This window comes from Macrotis lagotis, chromosome 1 (assembly GCF_037893015.1).
Source record: "Macrotis lagotis isolate mMagLag1 chromosome 1, bilby.v1.9.chrom.fasta, whole genome shotgun sequence".
Classification (NCBI taxonomy): domain Eukaryota; kingdom Metazoa; phylum Chordata; class Mammalia; order Peramelemorphia; family Peramelidae; genus Macrotis; species Macrotis lagotis.
In genome coordinates this window covers 492,496,319-492,506,058 of record NC_133658.1, presented here as the reverse complement: position 1 = coordinate 492,506,058, position 9,740 = coordinate 492,496,319, and the positions used below count along the sequence as shown (strand labels likewise).

The 9,740-nt window shown below is 32.0% G+C and overlaps 1 protein-coding gene across 5 annotated transcripts in view; it reads right to left on the bottom strand.

The window, feature by feature from the left end:
• Positions 1-2,981: 2,981 nt before the first annotated feature.
• Positions 2,982-9,740, bottom strand: part of ZBTB21 (zinc finger and BTB domain containing 21) — a 45,497-nt gene continuing 38,738 nt past the window's right edge. For all 5 annotated transcript variants that reach the window (XM_074213829.1, XM_074213833.1, XM_074213830.1 and 2 more), the window contains one exon: positions 2,982-8,207. In XM_074213829.1, coding sequence (XP_074069930.1) covers positions 5,042-8,194 — 3,153 coding nt within the window. In that variant the 5' untranslated portion in view covers positions 8,195-8,207 and the 3' untranslated portion in view covers positions 2,982-5,041. The remainder of the gene's footprint in view (positions 8,208-9,740) is intronic.

The window sequence follows — 9,740 nt, the reverse complement described above, 5'->3', positions numbered from 1 at the left end:
TGCGCCGTTTTGTAAAAATCAATTATTGGGTGGCTAGGTGGTGCAGTGGATAGAGCACTGGCCCTGGAGTCTGGAGTACCTGAGTTCAAATGTGACCTCAGATACTTAATCATTACCTAGCTGTGTGACCCTGGGCAAGCCACTTAACCCCATAGCCTTGCAAAAAAACCAAAACAAAACAAAAATCAATTATTGCCTGTGTACTCAAGTAACCCCAACTGGTGATACATACACAGTTTATGTCACTCCTGCTGGAGTCCAGCTGATCCATTTCAGGATTGTCCAGTTTCATGGTATTATCTTAATGAAGTGGCTACTTCCCACAGATACTTAGGTCAAGTGGAAAACTAGTTAATAGTAACTTAGATAACTTTGTGGTAGGCATTAAAGGGATGGTATGTTAATCGAGACTTGCTGAAGGTGTTAATTATGTGATAAGGGGTGATGGGAGTGATAGCTCTCTAAAAAGACAACTTCTAATGGAGATTTGTAAAGAAGTTACTGATCTTATAAAACTGCATTTTATATAATTGCTATTTGTATTGTCATTCATACTAGATTATGAGCTCTACGAAGGCACAATTTTGTTTTTGTATCCTTTCCCGTGACTAGCACATTGCTCTTTAGATAGGGGATGTTTAATAAGTATTTGAATTGGTTAATATTTTTGTCCATTCAGGAGTTTTTTGTGTACAGAATTCTTTTTGACCAGGGAGTTCTAAATAATTTTCTTTCAAAGTATAATATTAATTCTTAGTCTCCTGACTTTTCTTTACTCATTTTTATTTATATCTTAATGACCCTCTTTGTTTATCTGCTTCTGAGCTGGGTTATTAAGTCTCTAAACAGAGTATCCTTAAGTTTCTTCATTTGCCAGATGAGGCTATGTGGAACCCTAATCAGTATCCTTGAGCAGAGTAAAAGATAGGGAAAGAGAACTAACCCAGGTGGCGTTTCCAGTCTATGATAGGATTTCTCCTCCCTCACAAAAATCTTTTTTTTCCCTAACATGCAACAAAGTTGTATCCAGATTTGACAGATTTGTCAGGGGTCTAGGCCCAAGCTGCCCCTCTTTTCAGACAATTTCCTGGATTGACAAGCCCTCTGTCATCTAAGGATATAAAAAGGATCACTAAAGGGAGGGTCAGAGCTGTTTAGATTTGTAGGTGAACCAGTGAAGCCATAGATATTAAATCAGAAGACAAATTTTTAGTTAGAAATTCAAAAAAAATCTTTTTATTCGTAAATAAAATTCAACAATGATTTACTGTATGAAGATATAACTACAAAATATTCAGGATTATAAAAGTTTTTTTCTCTCTTCTCTTCATAGTCATTTCAATCAGAATTTAGAAGCAACTTCAAGTGGTTAATGTCAGTAGAAAAAGCATCACCACTTGAAAACCAGGACATCAGTATCAGAATAGCTTGCTGGAAATTCTGTTGTACATATCAATGAATAAGACTAAGTGCTACTGAATTATTTTCAAGGAATATCATCAATTCAGTCTGTTTTTAAAGTTTTACAAAAGCTGATATTAATATTTTTCTTTTTTCAACATACATTACTTGTCTCTTCCCCTCCTTCTTGAATATCAAAATAACTCAGGACACAAACAAACAGAAGTACTAAATCAGTATATTAAATTTAGGTAAAACCAAATAAAAGGTTTCAAATAACAAATTTAAAAAGAGAATGAGAAAAATCTATTTTTAAAAACTCCTTCAGGTTTAACAATATTTAATGCTTGTATAGATAGAGCCAATCTCAAACTGTTTAAATTCCATGGCATCCTTTGCTTCTATAAATGTTTCAGCAAGATATTAAAAGCTGATAATAACATGAAAAATATAGAACCCTGCTTTGCATCACTTCTAAGTCGTTTTGGTAGGAAAAAAATCTAAGTAATCTAAATAATTGTACTCACACAAGTACCAGTGCAGATGATATATACAAACTGCATTGAAAAAATAAAATGCTGAATTTACTAAAAAGCAGAATGACAGATTATTTTCACAATTTAATTCTTTACTACATTCTTCGCTACCAAGTCAATTCTCCACTAATGGTTACATTTACCTTTATTCCACATAAATTTTTCTCATTAGCACCAATTAAAGTTACACACAAAATTAAGGTATTCCTTATATTTTGGTCCGTAATTAGGTTTCTGAAATATGAAAGAGTGCTATGCATTGCTTTCCTAAATGTAATTTGTAAAGGCAGAATTACGTTTTTTAGACAAAAATATAGCTAGATTCCTGTTGTCCTTTGTAGTCTCATTTAACTAAAAATGTAAAAAAAAAACCTAATTTTAAAGAGCATTCAATTAATATTTAAGAGTTCATATTTCTGAAATATAAACGGTATAATTTTTCCCTGCTTATTTGATAAGAATGTACAGTCTTTGTTATTTTTGTAAATGTAAGAAAATGGTTACTTGATGCCTAAACTCCCACATTAAAAAAAGTATACTTTAAAACATTTTTGTGATCTTCCCATAAATCCATTTCAGAAAAAGGTAGACAACTTGAATAGTTATAAGGTGCTGCAAAAATAAAGATAATTCATTTTAATTTTCAATTTGTCACTTGATGTGGAAATACTTAAATAAAAAAAAACTTAAAAGCTCACTGGAAAATAATAAAAACTGACATTTCTACTGTTTTATGCATGAAAATTTACTAAGGTCATATGAAAGGAAGCATATTTCATTTCTTATTCAGTAAAATAAACACTTTCATGTCCATTAGGAATCTATATTAAAAAAAAAAGAACTGCCATGTAAATAATTCAGATTCAAAACTTTATTTGGAGATCTTGTGTTCCTTGAATGTAAAAGAACATAAATTTAAAAACACAAGACAAAAACACCCTCAAAATTAGAAATTTTACTTTAATGTTAACACAGTCAAGATTGTATTTAGATTTTTAAAAAACTGTAACTGATTTTTAAAAATACTTAAAAGTTAAAAATGTTCAAAAACCGAGCATAATACTTAAAATCCGTAATATATATAATCCTACAGTTCAGAAAGACATTTCATTAATGCATTATTCCAAATGAAATTAATCTGATTAATAATTATACAGGCAATAATAATTTCCAAAATTCTTTTTGACAACAAATGTAATCTTTTCCAAATATTCAAGATTCCAATTACATCACATTATAGAAGAAACACTAATAAACATCAAAACCTCTAGAATTTTTAAAAAGATACTATATTTCCCAATTTTATTTTTTATGTAAAGAACTCCTCTCTCAAGTAAAAGTAAATATGGCAACTGTTAGCTTTCTTAAGTTTAAAAAGAATCAGAAGGGACAGAACAGGATACAATTAATGAATAGTTTCATATTTTTAAAATGTTTTGGAATAGCTCTTCATATGGCAGTAAAAGACAAAATTTCATATAAGATTAAGAAATGTACAAATTCACTTACATTTTCACAAAAAAGGTGTTCCCATGTATTATGATAAAAGAAACTGCAATACTAATATGGTCTCTCCATTGGTCTAGAATATAAGTAAATATAACGAAGAAAAGTGCTCTACTAGAGCAACAGCAAATCCTTTTCTAGTTAAAGGAGTTTCTTCCCCATACCAGTCAAAAAGAGCAAACTTTTTAAAATTCTGAAATTTAATTCATATTATCAAGGATTAATTCAATACTTTCATATTATTCCACTCTACCTGATAAAAATTAATCTTGCATCTTTGCCCTCATTCTTAACATGTCTTTTGACATTTTCCTACCATTATTATTATTACCATGTGAAGAGAATGCCCCACCCTCCCCAAAGGATAGAATTTTAACACAAATCACAAAATATAAGTGGACAGAAAATACATATGTGTGTATGTATATATATATATTATATATATATATTATATATGCCATTCTGGAAAAATGTAGAGTCTGGTGCTTTTTCCTCTACTTTTAATTATAACACATATAATGTTATTTTAAAATATAGAGTCTACCTACTTCATGGTATTTGATATCTATGTGCATATTCCAAGTTTTTTGTTCAAAAGTACAATTAGTATTATAATGAAAAATTAGTGCCATGTGTATAATGTTCTTTTTAATCTTAACTATGTTTCAATATTTCAAGTTCTAATACATTCCATCTTAAAAAACATAAATAGTATAAACTATGAAAAACACAAAACTTTGAAAATCCATTCAAACATTATTTGTATTTGAGTGCTATAGTTTACATTACAACATAGTAGAGTACTTTTATTACAATTATTGAAGCTATTGTAAACTGACTAAATCCTCCTATTCAGAGTACATTTTAATTTCCCATCACTGTTAATAATGGTACTAAATGACTGGTAGTTTCTCTGTTTCATATCAACTCAAATATTATTATTATTATTATTAATAGCTTGAACTTTGCTTCATTAAAATTTTCACATGAATCATATTATTTAAAAAAAACAATTCCACATGACAATAAGATATAAAAACCTTTCTATTAAATGTCAGGATAACTCATGAAAATTGAGGTTTATGCTTATTATTGCTAAAGGATACTAAGACCTAAAACAATTCAACAAAATACTAAATCCACTTCTTCCCTATAAACTTAACTTGAAGAATGTAACAAATATTTAAGAATGTGACAAGTATTTAATGGAGCTTCAACAGAACATATAAGTGTTTGATATAATTAAGAACTTGTTTACAGTATTCTGCTAATTTCAACTCACTGTTAGCAGCCAAGATTTGAAAATTATAGTGACACCATGGAATGAAGAACTATACATACAATAAAGATAAAATTTCAAAGTTAATAAATTTAAATTATTCTGCCATAAGATACCAGACCACAATACTTTGTTTTTCAGAAATCTATTTAGAAATCTATCTTCTAATATCAGTTAGTTTAAGTCATCTTAAAATCTAAGAAGTTCCAACTTTTATTTTTCAATGACTTTTGTCTCTTACTGCTTGTCTGAATCTTTAGATTGAATTTCTTAAACATTCTGGAAATAATTTCCAATTTCTTAACAGATGAGTCTCTTGTTAATTGTGTGTTTGTTCATGACTCCAAAGGCTAAATGCAGTCTTAAATGTCCTATGACAAAGTTTACACATATATTGCCTTTTAAATGTGATTGCTGAAAGGGGAGGGGCATGATAAAAGAGTGTGTCTGATTCTTTGGGAACAAAGAGTTTCTCAGTAGTAGATGGGCTCTCAGACAAACCAGTAGGGCTATCAGGCTCTAAAGGCTGAATTTTGGGCAATGGTGGAGGCAGAGGTGGTGGTGATGGGGAGTGAGTTGGTGGGCATGACTCAGGCTCTTTACGTCCAGATTCTTCTGTAGTCTGGGACATATGAGACTGGAAATGGCTCCAGAGACGAAAGTTAGTACGAAAAGCTTTGTTGCACACATGACAAATAAATGGTTTCACAGAACACAAAAGTTCCTGATGACGCTCTAACTGTTTATGCACAGTAAACATTTTCCCACATTTTTCACAAGGCCATACACCAGTATCTTTATTACAGCCTGCTTCTTTTGAAGCTAAATTAGTTCCAGACGCATCATCTTGAGTATCTTCTATAGGTTCTTCCTTGATCTGAATTTTAAGTTGTTTAGAAACACTTAAGTCTTCAGGAAGACATGAAGAATCTTCTGAATCAAAATTAATTTGTTCTGAAGAATCACTGAATACTCCATCTTCTTTCGTGGTAATAAAATGATTTACTTTATTAAGCTCAGACTGGGGCTGCAGTTTTGAAGTACTAGTTACATCACCATTATGGTCAATAGGAAGAGAAAAGTTTTCTGATGGAGCCATGGTATTTTGATTATGAACTTCAACTTGATGGCGCCAAATACTAAAAGAAGATTTAAAAGTACGCATACATTCAAGACAAGTCAGTTTTTTATACTCACATTTACTTTCATGTTCATGCTTCAGGTCTGGGGAAAAGAATCTAAGGCTGCAATAAGGGCAAACTGTAGCATTTCTGCATAATCGTTCATGGTTTCCTTGTTCTAAAAGAGAGGAGAGCTTAGCATTGCAGAGGTGGCACTGGTAAGCCTCCTTTTCTAATGAACTTTCATGAGGAACATGTTCTTTTTGTTTGGTAATTTTATTTACTCCTAGTGGTTTTTCTCCTGGGTGCATTTTTATGTGTTGTTTAAACTGAGAAAGAAAACGGTATGCTTTGCCACAGTAAGTACAAATGTATGCTCCTTTGGCTCTGGATCTTAAGTTCCTTTTGATGACTTGCTGTGCTTGTGAACTGGTTTGTCCCTGAAAACCTGTTTTGCCACGCCTTAATTTAATAATCAGGGCTTTTTTAATTTCTCTCTCTCTCACTATATCAATCAACTTTCTTTGGAATTTCTCATCCAAGATACCATGTGAACTGGAAGCTGGTGATGGATTCTTCACAATTCCATGTTGTGTCTGACAATGTGTCCAGACTTTGAAGTTTGTATGAAATCGTTTATGACAAATATCACAAGCATAAGGTTTTTCTGGGTTATGGTACATATTAACATGACGATGAAGACCTGCTGTAGATCTAAAAATTTTAAGGCAATGCTTGCATTTAAATTTTCTATTTGGTCTAGTTTCTTCCAACTCACTATATTCATCTTTACTAAAATCTGAATCTGGGAACTCGGCATCTAGGTGAGTGGGGCTTGAGTTTTCTTCAAAATTATCCTCTGATCCAAGAGAACCATGCTCATTTATTTTTAGTTTTTTAAATGGCAACCTTCGGTCAGCTTGAAATCTCCTTTTTGTTACAAGTCTGCCTTGATGACTTTGTTCATCTTCTATCTTAAAAGAAAAGTTTTTATTGACTGCTGCTGCTGCATCTCCTATAGTGACCCTGATTATTTCAGAGGGATCTGAAAGTGGACTGCTAGGTTCAGTTTTTATTCGTACCTCTGTAACAGGTGAGGCTATCTCCCTTTCAGATGACTGAGAGGCACTGAAGGACCTAAGGCGATGTGGGTGTATGACCTGTGTCTGGTCAACTAGCACTGTTTTTTCAGTAGACTCTTTCAAAGATGACTTTTGAGATGCAGGACTAAATATATTCTCTGGTGCATCATTTGTTATTGAGGATGATCCTTGTGAGGTTTTCAAACTAACTGAAGAATACATAGGAACCTGACTATCCACTGATAATGATCGTCGGAGAAGACTCTTAACAAGTGGGCCACTTCGGTCAATACTTTGGTTTCTAGGTCCACTAGATGGGATCACTAATCCTAGTTTTGAATAGTACAGTAAATTTCTATCTTCCCCTTGACTGCTTCCTTTGCCAGTTTCTTTTAACAGATATGGAGCCTCTGATGAGCTACAAAGAGATAAAACTGGTGGTTGAGGTTTTTTCAAAGACATTTCTACTGTTTTCTCCCTTAAAGGCTGACTACATATTCCTTGTTTATCATTTGAAGTTTCTCTGTCTTGTAGTGGTTTTGAAGTCAACAGTGTATTTCTTTTTACCAAACCACTTCTACACTGATCATCCAAAGATCCAGGAGGCTCAATAAGCTTGGGATAACCCAATGAACTTTCTTTTGGCCACCTTCCTTCATTTAATGACAAATTGTGAAGTGGTTCAATTGGTTTTGTGACATGTGGTCTATTAGTATTATTCTTGACTGCAATGCTAGGTGAAGGCTTTGAAGTATGGCTTAGATCATGCTGAATTTGACTAGCATTCTTTCCCTGTGCTTCAATTCTGCTTTGACAAACAATAACACTTCTTTTTTGAGAGCTACTTTCATCTCCTTCTTGAAATATTTTTTTCTTATTAGGACATGTTGGAAAAGAGATTTGAGGTGTCTTGGAAACAATGTTAGTAAGGAAAGAAATACCAAGACTGTAGCCAAGTTCTTGCACAGCAGCAAGGCTGCTTTTCTCTACAAATAAAGATGAAGAGTAAATATAATTTAATACATTATCAAAAGCATCTGGTTCACAGAAGTCAAGTTGAAATACTGTTTGGGACTCATTTTCTTTATTTGTGAATAAAGTCTGAAAATATTCACTGCTGGCAGCCAAGACGTTTTTATGAGCTCGAAATTTTTGGTCTCCCACTATTAGAAGAACATCACAGAGCTGTCCTTTGAGACGCTCCTCATTTAGAGCACTTAGGAGAGAAATGGCATGTGCTGGATTTATGTAATGCAGAAGTCCCTCCATTGTTTGGGTTTATCTGAAAAAAAAATTGTATGAACAATCTTAAATAACATTGAAAATATAAGCACAAAATGTCATGTTTCTTGGTGTGAATAAATTACACACTAATCTAATACATTGAAGAATTGTTTAAAATAAAAAGTTTAACAAGTATTTTCAGACAGACACCTTGAACTAGAGTCTAAAAGGGGCACACCAATATAGCTTTTATGGAATAAAATTCCTTTAAAAATGTGCCCAATAATATGTCATAATTAATTGGGTAAATCTAAATCAGAAAAAAGTCTGAACTATTCCATTTAAGAAATATAGCTTCAAATGTCTCCCACAAAAGTCCTATTCCTAACCGTCATCATGGTATTGAGTCAACCTTAGGTTCTAAAAGCATATAATAGTAAGATGCAAATTGGTAGATTTTTACCATATATGTGGTTTTTTTATTTTTTATTTTTAGAAAAGCACAAAGAAGTTGGTCACTAGATGAAAAATTCTTTGGAACATGAAAGAAACAAACATAGATAAAATTGGTTCCAATCTTAAAAGTTCCTCTTCTGCAGAGTTGTAGAAGATAGAGGGAAGGGGATAAAGAATCAAAGGTTTTAAATGTCTATAAAATTAATCTGTTTATATTCTAAATGTTAAATCTCTACTCAGTGACATTATAAAGAACTGAATTACAGCAATATTAATTTTCTTGATAAATGAAACCAAAAGGAAGTTGTAACTAAGTTAAGAATGGTTCACAAGCTCTCTCACAAGAGGCGGATAAAAAGGGATATGCAAAGTTGCTTTATTATGTCCAAAGCCTAGAAAATATAATTTTTTGGAAATTTGAACATCATGTTTTGCAATACTCTTAAGGAGAATAAGTAAAAGGATTAAATATGAAGATAACTGTAGGTTTTGGGACATCAGTTATGCTGAAGAAAAGGAAATTGAGAATCCTGTGAAGAACTTGAGTAAGACCCTTCAGTGACTTTAATACAAAGAGAACATAGGAGAGGTCAAAAAAAAAGTATAATGTGACTCAGAATTAAAAATCCAAAAGGACTGTAGTTATCACAGATATGTCTCATAACTATAATACTTCCTTCAAGAAGAGAGCTGAAAGAGGATGGACCTGGCAAACATTCAGTAAAATCACAAAAATGGAAAATGACTTTAGCTTTACAGATAAGACATGGTTTAAACACATTTGATTCATTCTGGAATCAGCTATGGATAATCAAATTTTCAATGAATTAGATCAAGTGTTAAAGTTAACAAAAGACTAGGATAAAAATAAGATGTTAAAATAGCTCCAACACAAGCTACTTAAGCCAGAAAATGGATTAAAGGAATGGAAATAAATGTAAACTAACCCCATTTCCTATGAAAGTTGAATGGATATAAAAGAATCATCTCAAGGGAGGAAAAAAAAATTATTTTTAGATTCTAGGTATCTCAAATGTAAGCACTTCATCTTATTTATTAAACTAAGAAATAGAGAAGGGTTTGGTAATAAAGTAATAATTATAAATAAGCAATAATAATTTCATTAGCAAAAATA